The 19,766-nt window shown below is 43.1% G+C and overlaps 1 protein-coding gene across 9 annotated transcripts in view; it reads right to left on the bottom strand.

The window, feature by feature from the left end:
* Positions 1 to 19,766, bottom strand: part of AOPEP (aminopeptidase O (putative)) — a 1,364,679-nt gene that overhangs the window by 13,912 nt on the left and 1,331,001 nt on the right. For 5 of the 9 annotated variants that reach the window (XM_069228005.1, XM_069228042.1, XM_069228023.1 and 2 more), the window contains one exon: positions 2,998 to 3,189. The exons of the other annotated variants lie outside the window; for them this stretch is intronic. In XM_069228005.1, coding sequence (XP_069084106.1) covers positions 2,998 to 3,189 — 192 coding nt within the window. The remainder of the gene's footprint in view (positions 1 to 2,997; positions 3,190 to 19,766) is intronic. 9 annotated transcript variants of the gene reach the window in all.

A 19,766-nucleotide genomic window follows, 5' to 3' on the forward strand; every position in this document is an offset into this window, starting at 1 on the left:
ATTGCTTTGAAGGTGATCTGCCTAGCCACAGGTGGTCCGTGTAGAGACATGTCTGGTGTAATGTGCACATACTATGATAGGTTGAGAAGCTGTCTGGAAGCTGAATCCTCTGTAATTGTCTTCATAGTAACAGGGACACTCAAGGCAAACCTGTGGCTTAGTCCAGAAGACAGAATACTAGGGCAATGGTGGCTTGACCTTTATGTGGAAAATCACATTATGAGAAAATTCACCAAAGTAGAAGTTCTGTATAGATACCCAGATCACTTGTGGTATAAACAAGCAAGCTGAGTCAATAACCACCCTTACGTTTCTCATTTTGGCTGAATTGGGGTTAGGGAGGGGGTATAGTAGTTCTTGAGTTCAGGTGGCTGATGGGTGATACTTTGTTCACATGCAAATACCTCAATTTCTGAGACATTTAATTTGAAACTGTGGCTATTATCAAGTGTTTAATTGTTTGTAGGCTTAATTGTTTCATCTCCGGACCTCCCCATCTCTTCCAGAGTACCGAAAGTCCCTGAAGACCTGGCTATTTGGCTAATCAACTGGACCCTGCCAGAGCCTGGATACCCTCACAGGTGACATGAAGCACTCTAAAAATCTGCTGATTGACTGATAGACTTTGTTCAGTGGTACAAGTCACAAGGTCTGATGACTTGTCAAACCTTAGAATTATCTGCGTGTCATCAGCATAGTTATCAGCATAGTTATCAGATACGAGGTTAAATGAAAAGATAAGATGAGTTAGCAAAACCGAGGTAAACCCTGAACAAAAGAAGAAGAATGGTTGAATCTTGGAGTTTGACAGCTGGTGATCTGAACGGCTTGGGGAAGAAGAGGGCAAGTGTTATGGGTGATCCATCACTGAGGTACAATGGAATAAATCTCAGAACATTTCCTTGAACTCTTGTGTCATTGTCCTCAAGCCTAAGACTGTAGAGTGTTAAACGTCATCAAAACCAAGTGAAAGATCAGTAGGACTAATGCTATTCCATCCCTATGGGGAGCAGTTTTGGCACCATTTACTGTGGCTATCTGTGCTCCTTCGGCATCAGGGCCAAGAGATAATCCAATCTGAAAATCCAAAACTAGTTATTTTATTTAGTGAATGCAATATTTGATTGAAAGCAGATTCAGACAAACTTTGCCTCAAAAAAAACATTAGACATCTGTTGCAGGATCAAGTTCTCCATTTTAGGATAGGTTTTATGTAAGCAATTTTTCTAGATAGAAATTACTTCTCCTGATGAGGCGTTTCAGTACTTTATGGTGGGTAGCACGCTACACCGTAGCCAAAGGTCAGTGATTAACCCTGGGCTAGTCCAGGGATTTACGAAACTTGAAGCACTACCTCCAGTGTGTAGTGTTGGATTAAGTTAATAGGAGTTAGGTGTGACTATTACACGGAGTTCATGCATGTGGGTAAAAAGGTTGCTAGGAAAAGTTTCAGTCAAATCGATGACCATGGAATAGCATTGCATAAATAAAAGTACCTACTAGAATTCTGCTAAACAGCAGAAAATCACAGAAAAGCTGGGAGATACCAGAGCAACAATCAACACAACAATACAAGAATGCCACAGCAAAGCATTTACTTTTTTTGCCAAGCATTGGTTTGCATATAACATGATCCGTGCACCATGTTTTTATCAGTCTGTGCTGCAAACGTAAGCACAGTAATGGATGCACTTTTTTGAACAGAGAATGTAAAGCATTTTGCAAAATTATGCTTCATGTTCAACTCATGAAATATCATATTCTTCCTACTGGCACTCATCCACCACAACTCCAAAACAAGAAATATATCACTATGTGGAAAATATAAAGTACCCATAAAACCTAAACTAATCCATGCAAATGCGCCAGGCAACTTCCAAGTAGGCCGACACACTTATTCATACAATCACTGATTATTCCTTCAACAGAGAATACATTTTCAGGGGATTTTTGAACCGTAAAAGAAGCAATGACTTATAGAAATCTTGACAAATATTTACGTAAACAAATTTTTAAGCCCAGATCTGATTTTTCCAGCATTTTTCTAGTGCAACTCTCACCCAGAAAAGTAGTGGTGTACAGTGCAAACATAGAACTGTTAAAACAAAAACATAAAATAAACACAGTAAACAAATTATAATTTCAAATACAGGTTTTCCGGAACATCTAAGTCAAATTTTACCAAGTGGGCTGGAGCGGAAGTGTGAAGAAGCCTTGGTAATACACGTCTGGACCCGATGGTAGGAAAAAAAACTATTTAACATGGAATCAGTGCCCATGTACTTTGCCAACTTAGAGAGGAGTCACTGTGCATCTTGTGACTCGAAAAACTTTCTATAAAGAAAACAAACTTGGAAAACACCGAGACCAACACTATCTGGCAGAAGTGTGCAGAGCATGTGTATCTACAGCGACACGTGCTACTAACAATATATTTTTGGCTTTTTTGGATGGCCAAAAAGCCAGTTGTGAGTTCAAAAGCACATGGTTGGAAATTCCTCTCGATGGGATCTCCAGAGAAGAAAAAGCCTTTGATTAATATTTTGCTCTACTACAGCTAGGAATCTCCAACCAAAGAACTGACTCGTAGCCTCAGTTCCCTTACAATCGTCAATGTCTGTGCTAGATTTACACATAATATTTCAGTGCGTTTCTTTAAAGCATTACAGGCCCGCTGAAACTGATCTGAAAATAAAAAGGGTGCCATTGCAATGAAAACAAGATAGAAGCTCTTACCACCTTCTAGATACAGGTGTGCTACAGTTGACACAGAAAGATCTGTAAGAAGTGTTTCCACAGTCAAGTCTAGCGATGACTAACCACTGCTCAAAATTTGCATTTGGAAATTCAAACTTTTGTTTGACATAGATGCTGAAGCGGTTATCATCTATATTGAACTCATTTAGCACTATGCCCTTTCACGTTTAGTTCAGAGTAAATGTTAAAGAATGAGAGAAGGAAATCAACGGAGAGAGAAAAAAAAACGATGATTCAGACCCCAGCAAAGATGATTTCTGACCGGGAGTGACCCATGGTCAAAGTGTCCGGACTCTTGTTGCTGCTCCCACTCAGATTCAGAGGGTGACCTTGCCTCCAACGTGGACGGCATAAGCTGGGCCTCAGAAGGACCTGCTTCTTCCTCCACCTCGATGTTGTGTTCCGAAGAGGCATTAAAAAGTCTGGAGACCACTGATGTAGAGAGAGAAATATAATAAAGTCTAAATTGCTACATTTGGTCTTGTACACAAACTAAGACTGCCATGGCTAAATAAGAATACGTTTACAATCTAACTTTTCAGGAAATACTTAACTGTTAGACTGGTGTGCGCGTAGCCCTCATCACCCACCCAAAGACAAAACACACTTGCTACCGAGTCCAATAGATAACGGTAACAAGATTACTCAGTTTTATGTATTCAAAAATTCTGTGTATGCAAAGGAAAAAAAAAAAAAACTCATCCTTATTTTGCGCAGCCTGCGCCGCAAATACACGGAGGCTGTATTTGGCTCTCAAAAGGGACTCGATGACCTGGGTGTGTTCTTCGTTCTATTTTATCTTGTTGTAGCCAAAAAAAGCTGAAAGGCGTGTGTGACATTTCAACATGAACAACAACTACGGCCCTTTATGGTGTGTCTGGCTCTTAATCGCGGCTCGAGAGGGTTTATGGAAAGCCGAGAGGACCATTTGTTTCCAGCATTGGTTGCGGCACTGACTGTTCCGAGGACGGCGGGCAGAGTCTGTGTGTACAGCAGGCCACACGACAGAGTAGGTGTGCGCGAGGGAAGAAATAAAAGGGCAGCGGCCAAGTGAAAAAAGTGTGCAAAACAGTAGGAGAGAGCAAGTGTGGGAAAGAACAGAAGGGCGGGTGTGATCGGGCGGGTGCAGTTAATGGAAGGAATCCACATCTGGAACAGAATGTTCAGAGCTCACTCGCTGCCGCCAGCTGCACGCCAGGCAGAAATAATACACATCGGAAACTTTAGCCAAGAAAACTACTGTTATTTCATGTCAGTGTAAAACGGAGTTAATCGTGTGTCCCAAAGAATTATTGTGATCGTTGAAATACAAGTATTTGGAACGGAAGTTCCAGGTCAGGTAAGGGTTGACACAAGGACACGGAGTGAAAGCTTTGGAAGCAGCCCTGCATTCTTATAAATCATTTTACAGAAACAAGGGAAGCATCTCCTGGGTTATGAAGAAAGGGCTGTTTTTTTATGCTGGATTTTTAATAAATACAAGCGGGTGGTTGTGAGCTATTGGCGTCCCGAGAACAACATACTGAGGGGGCTCATGACTAAATTTTATCCCAGTTATTCTGCATTATAGGGCTTCTGGCCCCAACCCATGGGTGGGTGACCTTTTTAGTCTTGAAACAGTGAATCTGGACACCATATTAGACATTTCCACCAGCACAGAGACAAACTGAAACACAAAACCCAAATAAACCAACACAAGATGACTTAAGACTACGGTCTATGTGGATGCCATATTAGACAATACCACCCAGCATAGAGACAAACTGTAAACAACACCCGAGTAAACCAACACAAGACGATTTAAGACTGGGGTCTACGTGGGCGCCATATTAGACATTACCACAACAGAGACAAACTGAAACACAACAGATAAACCAACATAGAATGACTTAAGACTACGGTCTATGTGGATGCCATATTAGTCAATACCACCCAGCATAGAGACAAACTGTAAACAACACCTGAATAAACCAACACAGGATAAATTAAAACTGCGGTTCAAATGGACACCATATGAGGCATTACCACCCAACATAAAGACAAACAAACACAGCACTCAAACCAACACAGGACAACTTGAGACTGTGGTCTATATGGACGGCATACTAGACATTACTACCCAGCATAGAGAGGGACTAAAACACAAGCCTCAAATAAACCAACAGAAAATTACTTAAGATCACAGTCTCTGTAAACACCATATTAAGCACTACCAACCAACAGAGAGATAGACTAAAATACAAAATCCAAATATACAAACCCAGGACGACTTGGCCTATGCTAAAAACCTTGAAAACATGTGGAAGTTAACCCGGATGACTACAAAGCCATATTAAAAAGGATTGCAATGCAAATACCACTAGCATCACTCCAAAAAATGAATGCTGGAGACCGCCAATTCACTCATAAGCAGAAGCCTGAGCACTTTCATCGAGTTGCCTAATCGTATCCTCCTAGGGGACAGCAGCTGAGGATGTTCAAACGAATCTGCCTTTAGAATCTGTTCATAGAGATAGTCAGAGTGAGATCATGGCCCCCTAAACCCAACTCCAGTGGACCACTGTCTCTGACAAGCCCGGATATGTTAAACTGATGCAATCCAGGAAATTCAGCCTACCCTTACGGTCCATTTCTACTGGATCGCTGATATGCTGAGCAAGAAGTATGATATGATACCGGAATCGGTTATCAATATTGTTTTAAGATGGCACGAGCTCCTGCTCGTGCCATCATGAGCAAGCTACTGTAGGCCAAGGGGCCCTAGAACATGGAGCAGAAACTATGGAAGAACACACTAAAACCCTTTCCCTTCACTAGGCGCTTCAGTGTGCTAGGCAGCTCAAGGGCTGCTATTGAGAGCCCCGGACTAGGGGAGACAAAGACACAAGACCTGGGGAGAAATGGAAATACATCCGGGGTCTTTTAAATCATGGCGGGCTGCCTGCCAGGTTCACGGAGGCTATGGCGTTTGATGGCCTGGTATTTAAAGTCGCCAGTCTGCCTGGCACGGATTTCTTAACCCTCCGCTGAGGTGGCTGCTCTGACGGCCGAAGAGGGTAAAGAGCGAATGGCATGTTTGTCGCACCTGCACAGCAAACCATTTTGATCTGCAAGGAAAAACTCACATAGCAGATGCTTATTCCTGAAAAAAAACAAAAAAAACAAAAACACCGTCAAAGGCCCTTTATCCTTCCCAGGCAGGAACATTTTGTGATCGCCATGCCGTCCTAAATAGACTAGGGTGGCAGTCACTGCGATCTGGCGGGTCATACGGTTAAAAGTTTGTGACTGTCCCAGTGCTTCCCTCACATTTAGATAAAGCAGGCGTGCCCGGGTATGATGGGGCTCCCCCTCAACCAACTCTAAATGGGGCCCACAGGGTGGCGCAGACTAGGGAATCATTTAGGGAAGCTTGTGGTTACACTGGACATGCATAGGATACTGGTGACAAGCCAAGTTAAACATGGGCTTCACGCAATAAGATGACATCATATAGTGGTATTTATAGAGGCTGAACCTGAGTAGCAGTGGTGTGCGGTTTGCGCTGTTTGTCAGTGTAGAGTTGGGAATTGCATTCCACATTTTCTTTCACAGTACACAATTGCAATACAGATATTTACCTTTTGAGGGGCAGATAAATTAGGTGTTTAGATCAGAATCACACGGTTTTTGGTCAATTGATGAACCTGGGATCAGAACCCAGGGCTACAGGCTCCAAGGTGAGCACACTGCCTGTTGTACACAACTTCTTACTGGTTAGGAAGGTTCCTGTGTATTGGATTAATAAATCCTCTGAAGGGAAACAAAAAAATAAACTGCTGTGGGCAGTGTCAATTATAACACCAGTTTAAAGGGGGATATATTGCTTACACAATTTAAGGAAATGCTGGATAGGGGGGAGGAGTTTATAAAGTCACAATAACCTAAATTTAAAACATATAGGCCACCAAGACTTTGTCCCACATGAAACTCAAGGTCACCTCGTCCTTCCCAGCTCCTTTTCTGAGTAATGCCTGTGCAGATGCACTTGCACTGTCACTGTTCGTCCATCAGTCACCATCGTACACCAATAAATAACACTCTCCGATTATTCTACCCAATAACCACCTAAGGTGCCTTTCTCAAACTGGACAACTTACATTTAATACATCCCCCCCCACTACACATTACAGCACAAGGTACAATATCACGAGATAAAACAACTAGCCATTTACCATGGCACTACACCCCTGTCATGCAGAAGAGGGAATCCTCTCAAACCTAAGCCTGGCTTACTCCATCTATGACCAGGTGGTTTGTTTGTTGTCACCCCAACGTGTGGCACACTTGAACCCAAGCCGAGTGAATCAAAAATGCTCCAGAGGCAGCCCTTGAAAACTGCAAAAATCTGCTCTCCTCCTTCACTGACAAGATCAAGATTATTCAACCAAAAAAATGAGACAAACTGAAAAACTCACACTTTACCCCCAACTCTCACCTCTTAATTCAGACAACCTTCCAGATGTCTTCAACTCATTAAATAACACGTTCTTAAAGCAGCAGGGAGAATCCTAGTTTTGAACCATCCACCATCAAAGAGCACAGTAACTAGACTCCCGACAGCACACCAATGATCAAGAAGGCATGGTCAAAAGACTCTGATAAGGACCATCTGGTATTGAAGAAACACATAACTCACACTAGTTAACCAGTGAGCTATTGGTTGCTCCCCTTCCTGAGCGAAATCATGCAGTGTGATGTCACTTGTCAACTGCCAACAATGGATCCTGCTGAGGCAAAAATTTGACATCAATCAGGCTACTGAACATTCAGAGGCGCTGAATCTAATGTTAATAAACAACTTCTCGTGTCCCTTATTGCAAGTCAACCTGATCCTCGTTGACATTTCTGTGGGTGGTAATAGGATCAACCAAATCCTTCTTGAGTGCACAGAAAAACCAGCAGGTATCATTGGTACAGCCCTTCAAATATTTCCATGAATCCTCAAAAACTGCAGTCAACAAGATAAACTCAACACCACATAATCAAAAAGCAGACCTTGAACCAACATCTAAAGAACCAACTCAGCTTGCCCTTCTCCAAGCAAGTACTGAAGATGCCTCTTCGAGAGAGCCTTCTTTTTAAAACAATAATCCCTTTTCATTGAGCTTCTGTGAGCAATGAACTTTAGACAATGAGGGGCATTTGACTGAAGTTTAATTCTTTCAATATGGAAATAGCAATGGGTAGCTGAAACAGTAATGTGAGATGGAGGAAGGGATAGTTAGAGCTTGGATTTTACCAGTACCAATGTTTTGCATTCTCTGTGCGCGTCTGTACTCCACCATCATTGCATGAGTTCAGATGGTTGCTTTGGTCGGAATGTTTTTTTCCATATCTTTGACTGAAGATCTGCGTATGCTTATCTTACAGTTATTCCACTTCATACGACCACAGGCCTCACACGAGGTAATTAACCGGTCTTTCTCATGCCAAGCCAGAGACTCTGGGATAATTTGGGACCTACCAACAACCTACCATCCTTCTGGAAAAACATGCCCATTCAGTACGTACCTAAATGTTTTACCTGTCTCTCTCGATTTTTTCCCCTGTCTTCAAACACTTCTCATGTTGTATGTTAAAGATTTATGTAAAGTGCCCTGTTGCTCCGTAATTAGATCTGCTCTATATGAGTACCTTAAATAATTACATAGGCTGTCAAAGGGGGCATGGGTAAAAAACAAAATAAGGCTGCGTTACCGCCACGTCCATGAAATGCTCTTAAAGCACAAGTGTTCATAGTTGTATAGAAACATTCAATGCACCATTCAGATGATTAAAATCTTTTGTGGAATTAAATTGTCCCATTTCCGAACTGCTGACATTTTGCCATCCAATGGGCACCAGTAAAAGTAACCATGGCCATCGTCACTGGGATCCTTTGGTGAGAAAAAAAACTAGTTGATATGGAAAATACCACTGAATTCTCCAAGGCTGCCTCATGCTAAATCCCTTAAAGTGTTCATACCCTAAACACACAGTGTTCTGAACACATTTTGAGTTTGTCCCATGATTGTTACATAAGAAAGTGAGACGGTTATTTACTAAGATTTTGTGCACAGCATTGCGGCAGCTTACCATCATAAAAGCCTTCCAGCTCAGCTCTAAATTGTGCAGGCCCACACAGGTTTAAATAACCCTCTCAATTTAAAAACAGAACAACAGGGCTGTTATGACTTACCACACCGAACGAATAAAACGTACTCACAAAAGTTTTATATGGCATAAGCAAAGGATTTCAGCATTCAGAGGGCAATTATTTATATCTGAAAAATCAGATCTTCCACTGGAGGAGAGACCAGGAGGCGAGAGAAGTAGCTGTACTGCTGACTCTCTTAAAAACCCGGGGCCCTTTGTTTCGGCATGAAATATTCTAGCGTAGAGAGGTTTTTGTTTTTTACATTTACAGCACCTGATAATTATTTATGATGGCATGCACCGTATTACCAAAGTGCTGTGGAAATGGCCCAGGTGCCTGATATAGTAGACATGATTGCTTATTTTACTGTGCCTCCAAGGCATGCAGGTGAAGGGAGAGGTTAAGGTAATATTCCTAGGGCTAGAACCGTTGTCTATTTCATTATCAACCTTCCTTGAGCCACACCCGTCTGCCAACCCCCATGTGTACAGCAACCCAAGTGCACTCCTTTCACAGAATCTTTGACAGATGCCTTCTCTCTTTGGTTCCAACTGCCACCCACGCAGCGAGATAGTCCTATCACTGCACCTGGATTGGTTCCAAGTCTGACTCCCTACAAGTATAGCCTTTGTTTTTTTCATTGCACTTTTCTGCCGACATTGGGGATTCAACTTTGAAGTGCATTTATTATGGCTGGTTGTATAAGCTCCGATTCCCGTGGTCTACTCCCTGACACTTTATTTAATTAATTAATTAATTTAATTGATTATTAAGCACACAATTAGCCAACGGGTGTCCTGGCGCTAAGCCAAACGTGCTTACTACATGCCAACAAGAAGGATAAAAAAAAAACTAAATTAAGTAAAAGAAAGCTTTTCAGTACTCTAAGAAATATCAGCAGATTAGATAAAAGGCGAAGGTCTACAGGCACTTTATTCCAGGCCTGGGCAGTGACCACAGAGAAAGCCTTAACCCATAGGTGGGCTCTGCAGAACTTTGGTATTACTTCAGACCAGCAGATGATGAGTAAAGCAACCTAGAAAGACAATGGGGGTCATTCTGACCCTGGCGGTAATTACCGCCATGGCGGAGGTTGGTGGTAGCACCGCCAACAGGCTGGCGGTGCTCCGCCGGACATTCTGACCGCGGCGGTACAGCTGCGGCCAGAAGCGGAAAGCCGGCGGTGTACCGCCGACTTTCCGCTGCCCATGGGAATCCGCCATGGCGGCGCAGCTTGCTGCGCCGCCATGGGGATTCTGACAGCCCATACCGCCATCCTGTTCCTGGCGGTTCACCCGCCAGGAACAGGATGGCGGTATGGGGTGTCGTGGGGCCCCTGGGGGCCCCTGCAGTGCCCATGCCAATGGCATGGGCACTGCAGGGGCCCCCGTAAGAGGGCCCCACAAAGAATTTCAGTGTCTGCTTTGCAGACACTGAAATTCGCGATGGGTGCAACTGCACCCGTCGCACCTTCCCACTCCGCCGGCTCCATTCTGAGCCGGCTTCCTCGTGGGAAGGGTGTTTCCCGCTGGGCTGGCGGGCGGACTTTCGGCGGTCGCCCGCCAGCCCAGTGGGAAAGCCAGAATGACCGCCGCGGTCTTTCGGCGGGAACCGCTTGGCGGGCGGCGACCGCCGTCCGCCGCGGTCAGAATCACCCCCAATATCTTTTAAACATGTCAGAGATGTATGAGGCTCGAGTTGCTGAATAAAGAGCTTTATGGGCCATACAAAGAACTTTTATCTGGCATCTCATCTTAGTAGGTAGCAAGTAAACGTTCTGAGAAGGGAGCAAATACTATTACATTTTCGCTTCCCAAAGATCGGCCTGGCTGCAGTAATTCGTTTGAGTGGTAACCTCCTAATGAGCTACTCAGGGAACACACACACACACACACACATATATATATATATGGAAAATGTCACTTACCCAGTGTACATCTGTTCGTGGCATTAGTCGCTGCAGATTCACATGCTGTGCACATCCCGCCATCTGGTGTTGGGCTCGGAGTGTTACAAGTTGTTTTTCTTCGAAGAAGTCTTTTCGAGTCACCAGACCGAGGGACTCCTCCCATTTCGACTCCATTGCGCATGGGCGTCGACTCCATCTTAGATTGTTTTCCCCGCAGAGGGTGAGGTAGGAGTTGTGTATGCTAGTAATAGTGCCCATGCAATGGAGTGAATGCGTATGTACATAATGAAGTTTTAAGTAATATATTTACAAATGTACAAATGTTTAAGATCTACTTCTAAACGGCTACAGGCTCCCGGGGAGGCGGGTGGGCGCATGTGAATCTGCAGCGACTAATGCCACGAACAGATGTACACTGGGTAAGTGACATTTTCAGTTCGATGCCATGTGTAGCTGCAGATACACATGCTGTGCATAGACTAATAAGCAGTTATCTCCCCAAAAAGCGGTGGTTCAGCCTGTAGGAGTTGAAGTAGTTTGAAATAATGTTCTTAGTACAGCTTGACCTACTGTTGCCTGTTGTGCAGTTAACACATCTACACAGTAGTGCTTGGTAAATGTATGAGGCGTAGACCATGTTGCTGCCTTACATATTTCGTTTATTGGAATATTTCCTAGAAAGGCCATGGTAGCACCTTTCTTTCTGGTTGAGTGTGCCTTTGGTGTAATAGGCAGTTCTCTTTTAGCTTTAAGATAGCAGGTTTGAATGCACTTAACTATCCATCTAGCAATGCCTTGTTTTGAAATAGGATTTCCTGTATGAGGTTTTTGAAAGGCGACAAATAGTTGTTTTGTCTTTTGAATTAGTTTTGCTCTGTCAATGTAGTACATTAGTGCTCTTTTGATGTCTAATGTATGTAGTGCTCTTTCAGCTACAGAATCTGGCTGTGGGAAGAACACTGGTAATTCTACCGTTTGATTCAAGTGGAACGGTGAGATTACTTTTGGTAAAAATTTAGGATTGGTCCGTAGAACAACTTTATTTTTGTGTATTTGAATAAATGGTTCTTGAATGGTAAATGCTTGAATCTCACTCACTCTTCTTAGAGATGTGATGGAAATTAAAATGCAACTTTCCACGTTAAGTATTGCATTTCACAAGAGGGCATGGGCTCAAAAGGTGGACCCATGAGTCGTGTTAAGACAATGTTGAGGTTCCATGAAGGAACTGGTGGTGTTCTTGGTGGTATAATTCTCTTTAGGCCTTCCATAAATGCTTTTATGACTGGTATCCTAAATAATGAAGTTGAGTGCGTAATTTGCAGGTAAGCTGAAATTGCCGTAAGATGTATTTTAATGGAAGAGAAAGCTAGTTTAGATTTTTGCAAATGTAGTAAGTATCCTACTATCTCTTTTGCAGATGCGTGTAAAGGTTCAATTTGATTATTATGGCAGTAATAAACAAATCTTTTCCACTTATTTGCATAACAGTGTCTAGTGGTAGGTTTTCTAGCCTGTTTTATGACCTCCATACATTCCTGTGTGAGGTCTAAGTGCCCGAATTCTAGGACTTCAGGAGCCAAATTGCTAGATTCAGCGATGCTGGATTTGGATGTCTGATCTGTTGTTTGTGTTGTGTTAACAGATCTGGTCTGTTTGGCAGTTTGATATGAGGTACTACTGAAAGGTCTAGTAGTGTTGTGTACCAAGGTTGCCTTGCCCATGTTGGTGCTATTAGTATGAGTTTGAGTTTGTTTTGACTCAACTTGTTTACTAGATATGGAAGAAGTGGGAGAGGGGGAAAAGCGTATGCAAATATCCCTGACCAGTTCATCCATAGTGCATTGCCCTGAGACTGATGTTGTGGGTACCTGGATGCGAAGTTTTGGCATTTTGAGTTTTCTTTTGTTGCAAATAGATCTATTTGTGGCGTTCCCCACATTTTGAAGTAAGTGTTCAGTATTTGGGGGTGAATTTCCCATTCGTGGATCTGTTGGTGATCCCGAGAGAGATTGTCTGCTAACTGATTCTGAATCCCTGGAATAAATTGTGCTATTAGGCGAATGTGGTTGTGAATCGCCCAATGCCATATTTTTTGTGTTAAGAGACACAACTGTGTCGAGTGTGTTCCTCCTTGTTTGTTTAGGTAATACATTGTTGTCATGTTGTCTGTTTTGACAAGAGTGTATTTGTGGGTTAATATGGGTTGAAATGCTTTCAGAGCTAGAAACACCGCTAACAGTTCTAAGTGGTTTATATGAAACTGTTTTTGCTGAATGTTCCATTGTCCTTGGATGCTGTGCTGATTGAGGTGTGCTCCCCACCCTGTCATGGATGCATCTGTTGTTATTACGCATTGTGGCACTGGGTCTTGAAAAGGCCGCCCTTGGTTTAAATTTATACTGTTCCACCATTGAAGCGAGATGTATGTTTGGCGGTCTATCAACACCAGATCTAGAAGTTGACCCTGTGCTTGTGACCACTGTGATGCTAGGCACTGTTGTAAGGGCCGCATGTGCAACCTTGCGTTTGGGACAATGGCTATGCATGAGGACATCATGCCTAGGAGTTTCATTACTAATTTGACCTGTATCATCTGGTTTGGATACATGGCTTGTATTACATTTTGGAATGTTTGGACTCTTTATGGACTTGGAGTGGCAATCCCTTTTACTTTTGTGGATTGTTGCTCCTAGGTATTGCTGTGTTTGACACGGCAGAAGGTGTGACTTTGAGTAATTGATTGAGAAATCTAGTTTGTGTGGGGTTTCTATGACGTAATTTGTGTCGTGAACACTGTTTTTGCGTGTTGGTTTTGATTAACCAATCGTCTAGGTACGGGAACACATGTATTTGCTGCCTTCTGATATGTGCAGCTACTACTGCTAGACATTTTGTAAAAACTCTTGGTGCAGTTGTTATTCCGAATGGCAACACTTTGAATTGGTAATGTATCCCTTGGAATACAAACCTTAGGTACTTTCTGTGTGAAGGATATATTGGTATATGGAAATATGCATCCTTTAGATCCAGTGTTGTCATGTAGTCTTGTTGTTTGAGCAGTGGGATTACTTCTTGTAATGTAACCATGTGAAAGTGGTCTGATTTGATGTATGTATTTAATATTCTGAGATCTACTATAGGTCTTAGAGTTTTGTCTTTTTGGGGTATTAGAAAGTACAGTGAGTAAACTCCTGTGTTTAGTTCTTGTTTTGGTACTAATTATATTGCCTCTTTTTGGAGCAATGCTTGAACTTCTAATCCTAGAAGATTTATATGTTGTTTCGACATACTGTGTGTTTTCGGTGGGACTGTTGGAGGTAATTCTCGAAATTCTATGCAATAACCATACTGGATAATTGCTAGTACCCAAGTATCTGTTGTTATCTCCTCCCAATGTTTGTAAAATTGGCTTAATCTTCCCCCCACAGGTGTTATGTGATGGGGATGGGTGACTTTTGAGTCACTGCTTATTTTGAGGACTTTTGGGGCTTTGGAATTTTCCTCTACCTCTTTGGAATTGTCCCCCTCTATATTGCCCCCGAAAACTTCCCCGCTGATATTGGCTTTGGTAAGTGGGCCTTGTTTGTGATGTTGTGGTTTCTGTAGGTTGTCCTTGAAACCCTCCCCTAAAAGGTGTTTTGCGAAAGGTGCCTCTGCTCTGCGGGGAGTAGAGTGTGCCCATGGCTTTTGCCGTATCAGTGTCCTTCTTGAGTTTCTCAACAGCAGTGTCGACTTCCGGCCCAAACAACTGCTGTTAATTAAATGGCATATTTATCACGGCTTGTTGAATTTCTGGCTTGAAACCTGACATGCGGAGCCATGCGTGCCTTCTTATTGTTATTGCAGTATTTACTGTCCTTGCAGCCGTATCTGCTGCATCCATTGAAGACCGTATCTGATTATTAGAGATACTTTGTCCTTCTTCCACCACTTGTTGTGCTCTTTTTTGGAACTCCTTGGGTAAGTGTTCTATCAAATGCTGCATCTCATCCCAGTGCGCTCTGTCATATCTTGCCAAAAGCGCTTGCGAATTGGCAATGCGCCATTGGTTTGCTGCTTGTGCTGCAACCCTTTTGCCTGCAGCATCAAATTTGCGACTCTCTTTGTCTGGAGGTGGTGCGTCTCCCGAGGTATGAGAGTTTGCTCTCTTACGAGCTACCCCGACAACTACTGAGTCTGGAGTTAACTGCGTTGTAATATAAACAGGATCTGTTGGCGGTGGCTTGTATTTTTTCTCCACTCTTGGAGTTATGGCTCGGCCTTTAACAGGATCTTGAAAGATTTGTTTTGAATGTTTTAGCATTCCTGGGAGCATAGGTAGTCTTTGGTACTGGCTATGAGTGGAGGTTAGCGTGTTAAACAAGAAGTCATCCTCAATTGGTTCTGAATGCAAGGTGACGTTATGGAAAGCAGCTGCCCTTGCGATCACCTGTGTGTAAGATGTACTGTCCTCAGGAGGGGACGGCCTGGTAGGGTACAAGTCTGGGCTGTTGTCCGATACTGGAGCATCGTAAAGGTCCCATGCATCGGGATCATCTTGACTCATAGCAGTATGAGTCGGGGAGTGCATCAGTGGAGGAGTTGCTACTGGTGATGTGTGCACTGATGGTGGTGGAGTTGTTTTCTTTGCCACCTTTGCCTGTGGCTCCTTGTCCTTTTCGTGAAAGGCAAGTTTTCTTTTTATCTTAATTGGAGGAAGAGTGGTTATCTTCCCTGTGTCTTGATGAATGTGGAGCCTCCTTTAAGTATAGTCTGGCTCTACAGCTTGAAGTTCCTCTCCAAATCTATGTTTTTTCATTTGGGAGGCCAATCCTTGTTCCTCTGTATAGGAACCTGTTTTCGGCTCCGAGGCTGGATGTTTCGGAACCAAAACTTTTTCTGAGGTCTTTTTAGGCTCCGAAGAAACCTTTGTAATTTTCGGCGTGGTGGTGTCACGATGCCTAATTTGTTCGGTGCCGCTATGACGGTGCCGAAATTTCTCGGAGCCGATGTCCCGGGTCCGAGATTGCTGTGTGGCGGTATCTCGACCGGAGTCGGATGACTTCGACACCAGCGTGCCCTTTTTCGGTGCCTTGGCTCGGTCACCGCTTGTTTGGGTTAATCCATGGCCTGTTGGCGGTGGCGTCCCCTGGGCTTTTGTTGACTTCTCGTGAGTCTTATGTTTCGACGTCTTACTCGCGGTTTTCGGCGTTTCTTCGGCCTCGAGCTCTTCCGAGTCCGACTCTTGGATAGAGAAAGCTTCCTCTTCTTCCTCGAAACGCTCTTGTTCTGTCGGCGTCGACGCCATCTGCAGTCTTCTGGCTCTTCGGTCTCTTAATGTCTTTCTGGACCGAAACGCTCGACAGGCCTCACAAGTATCTTCCTTGTGCTCTGGGGACAAGCACAAGTTACAGACCAGATGCTGATCCGTATACTTGTTATGGCATTTTGGACAGAAGCGGAATGGGGTCCGTTCCATCAGCCTTGAATTCACACGTGGCCGGGCCGACCAGGCCCCGACGAGGGATCGAAAAACCCCGAAGGGCCACCGGAACTCTTCTAAATTCGGTGTTGATCTTGTTGTAACTAACCCGATACCGAACGCAAACAATACTGACGTTTTTTCCGAGATTCTAACTAACTTTCCGACCCGAAACACGGAGCGAAAAGGAACACGTCCGAACCCGATGGCGGAAAAAAAACAATCTAAGATGGAGTCGACGCCCATGCGCAATGGAGTCGAAATGGGGGGAGTCCCTCGGTCTCGTGACTCGAAAAGACTTCTTCAAAGAAAAACAACTTGTAACACTCCGAGCCCAACACCAGATGGCGGGATGTGCACAGCATGTGTATCTGCAGCTACACATGCCATCGAACATATATATATATATATATATATATATATATATATATATATATATATATATATATATATATTCAAAAAACAAGATTCTCTTTCTGTTTTAGCAAGAGAAAACCGCACTCTGTCGTTGTGCCAAAAATACCTTAACTTTTAATACATTAGTGAGATCATAAACAAACAAACAGGAATCCCCTGACGCGTTTCGGTCTCACCAGACCTTGTTCACATATATATATTTATTAATTTATTAATTAGTCCAGTTTACTTAGCATCAAATCTGCACCAGATTCTACCTAGAATCTTGCGGAATAAACTGAGTAATCTTCCTGAGTTGTCTCAGAAGCTTGTAGACATCCACTTATTGATGTGCAACTCAAAAGAGAGTCTGCTATCCAAGATTCTGAGCTGAGGTGGGCGGGTAACAGGCATTCGCCCAAAGAATGAGGCCACTATATATGGGACTAGATGAAAGCATTCCCAAAAATCAGGACTTTCGTCATATCAGAGTTAAGGCAGAGAGAGTTGTCATTAATCTAGTTGGCCACCTTAATCATACAGTCTCTGAATTGCTCCTAAAGTTGTGAGTTATCACCCTCCATATGGATAATTATTTGGGTATCATCAGCGTACCCATAAAATTGAATCCAAAAGAAGCAATAAGGCCTCCCAGAGTGGCCACATATATATTAAGAAGCATATGACTAAGGGCAGACCCCTGCGTGACATACACAGGTGATATCTTTAAAAACTGAACAAAAAGATGCCATCTGCACTGCTTGCTCTGTTCTTTAGGAAAGATGCAAACCATGCAAGTGGCTGATCCCTCAGACCAATAGAGATGAGCCTTTTTAGTAAAATAGCATGTGAGACAATGTCACACACGGCCGACAGGTCAAGACGTATGAGTGCAGCAGTTACCAGCATCCAAAATCATCCATGTATCATTAACAGCAGTTGCTAAAGCACGATCAAAAACCAGATTGATGCTTATTGTACACTCCGTCTTTCTCACAATATGAAGCTAGCTGTTTAGTGACTCAATCTGCCAATATTTTGGAAAAAGTGGAAGAAGACAGATAGGATGGTAGTTTGAACGTTAGGATCCAGTGTTTCCTTTTTCCAAAGTGGCGTAACTAGTGCTGTTTTACAAATGGCCGGAAAATCCCTTTTTAAAAAAGAGTTATTACACATCATTGTGATCCAGTGAGAGAGAAAAGATACCATATCTTTAAAGATCCCCTTAAGGCAAGGGTCAAGAGGAGAACTTGATTTATTCTGGGATATTTCAGCTATTACTTCTTCCTCAGTGATAGAACAGAACTCAGACCAATCCTTTTGGCCTGAATTGCTCAACAATGCCAGGCTCTGAGCCTTCCTTTGGCGTCCCTTTAGGTATAAATGTTGACAAAAAAATACAATGTGGGTCTGAAAAAAAAATCAGCCAAATCTGAACTGAGTATAAGACTTTAGGCAGATGAGTACTTTTAGCTAAATATGTGTAGACTGAGAAGAGTTCTCTAGTGGAGTAATTAGCAGATACTATTTTATTATAGCAGTAGTTTCCCCCAACAAGTTTTCATAAGCCATTCATACATTTTAAGTTCTGCCTTGTAGGCCTTCCTTCCAACTTCAGAGTAGTCTTGTCTCCAGATCTTTAAGCTTGTACCAAATGCTTTGGCATACCAGGGAGCCAATGGTGTTTTGTGATGTTTTATGAAATGAAGTTCTACTTTTAAGTGACAACACTGCTCAGCTCGGCTTATCACATTTAGACCAAGCCCTATAGTGCTTAGTGACGGGTGGCTGCCAAGAAGGAAAGACACATGTCTTTATCTAGGCGCAAAGAAATCAACTTTTTGGTCAGACCATAGAACCTCTTCAACTGTTTCCATACTAATTAACCCCTCTCTGGCATAAATATGGTCCAATATATGGCCTGCCATACCAGTGGGTTGGTGAAGCAGCTGTATCCTCTCAAAAGCTGAACAGATATTAACAATCTGAGAGGTATTGGCATTCAGGTCCTTGGCAAAATTTACATGTAGATCCCCCAACACCACTAAAGATTCACTTCCGCAGGAGATAGTGAAGACTATTTCCGGAAATGAATTAATTAAGTTCTTAACTGGCTTGGAGGTCTATATATTAGTAAACATTTTACTGAACGCTCATGTTTTATAGTTAAATACATGGCATATAGTTTGATACCCTGTACCTGCAGAACCAGCAAGGGGGAGCAAACAAAGGATTCTTTACACACTAAAGCAACCCCTCCTCCAACTTTTTTTTGACTGTTCACAGTATAAATAACGCAACCAGCTGGTGTGGCAAAGGCTATCAAAGGGTCAGAATCATAATTTATCCATCTTTTGGTGATAAACTGTCCAAATGATTATCTTCAAATAACATGTGAATCTCTTCTACGAGCATTAGCAACAACTTAGTGTGGTTCAGACCACATTTAATGCCATACAGAGGCTAACACTCACCTGGCACCCACACACCCCTAGGCGGAGCCTCAACCTCCTCCATAGATAAGGTCCACACTACTGTAACTGGCCCCGTAGGAATCCTGTTGTTGCCTTTCTCAGCCATTGACAGTAAAATACTTTTTAGGTGGTTGGAAGATTAAGGAGCGCTGCAGGACAAAACCATACTTGGTGTAATGAACCTCAGTAATAGGAGAAACTCACTGGAACAACACCTTTCTGGAGAAAATTGGTAAAAATTCAGGGCCCTGGACCCGGAGCATGTGCAGACAGGCTGGCCTCTGCGTGCCCGCAGCGCACGTCTGCTGTGCGGAGGCAAAACCTCTGTATTAATATAGCCCAGTCTACACATGGTATGAGGGCAGAGTTAGAGCGTGTCTAAACAACGATGGCCATTCTAAAATGAGATGCCAACAGAAGAAAAAATGGTGAATACCACCACATTGTGTCCCCAATTATAAAATAATACTCCAGCTCAGAGAACTGATGGGGCCTGGCCTCCCCCTTCCACTGAAACCGAAAGGCACCAATGCACTCCTTGATGGACACCTCAGAAAAAGTATCACGGCTAGCTGTATATTACTCACT

Source organism: Pleurodeles waltl, chromosome 1_1 (genome assembly GCF_031143425.1).
Source record: "Pleurodeles waltl isolate 20211129_DDA chromosome 1_1, aPleWal1.hap1.20221129, whole genome shotgun sequence".
Classification (NCBI taxonomy): domain Eukaryota; kingdom Metazoa; phylum Chordata; class Amphibia; order Caudata; family Salamandridae; genus Pleurodeles; species Pleurodeles waltl.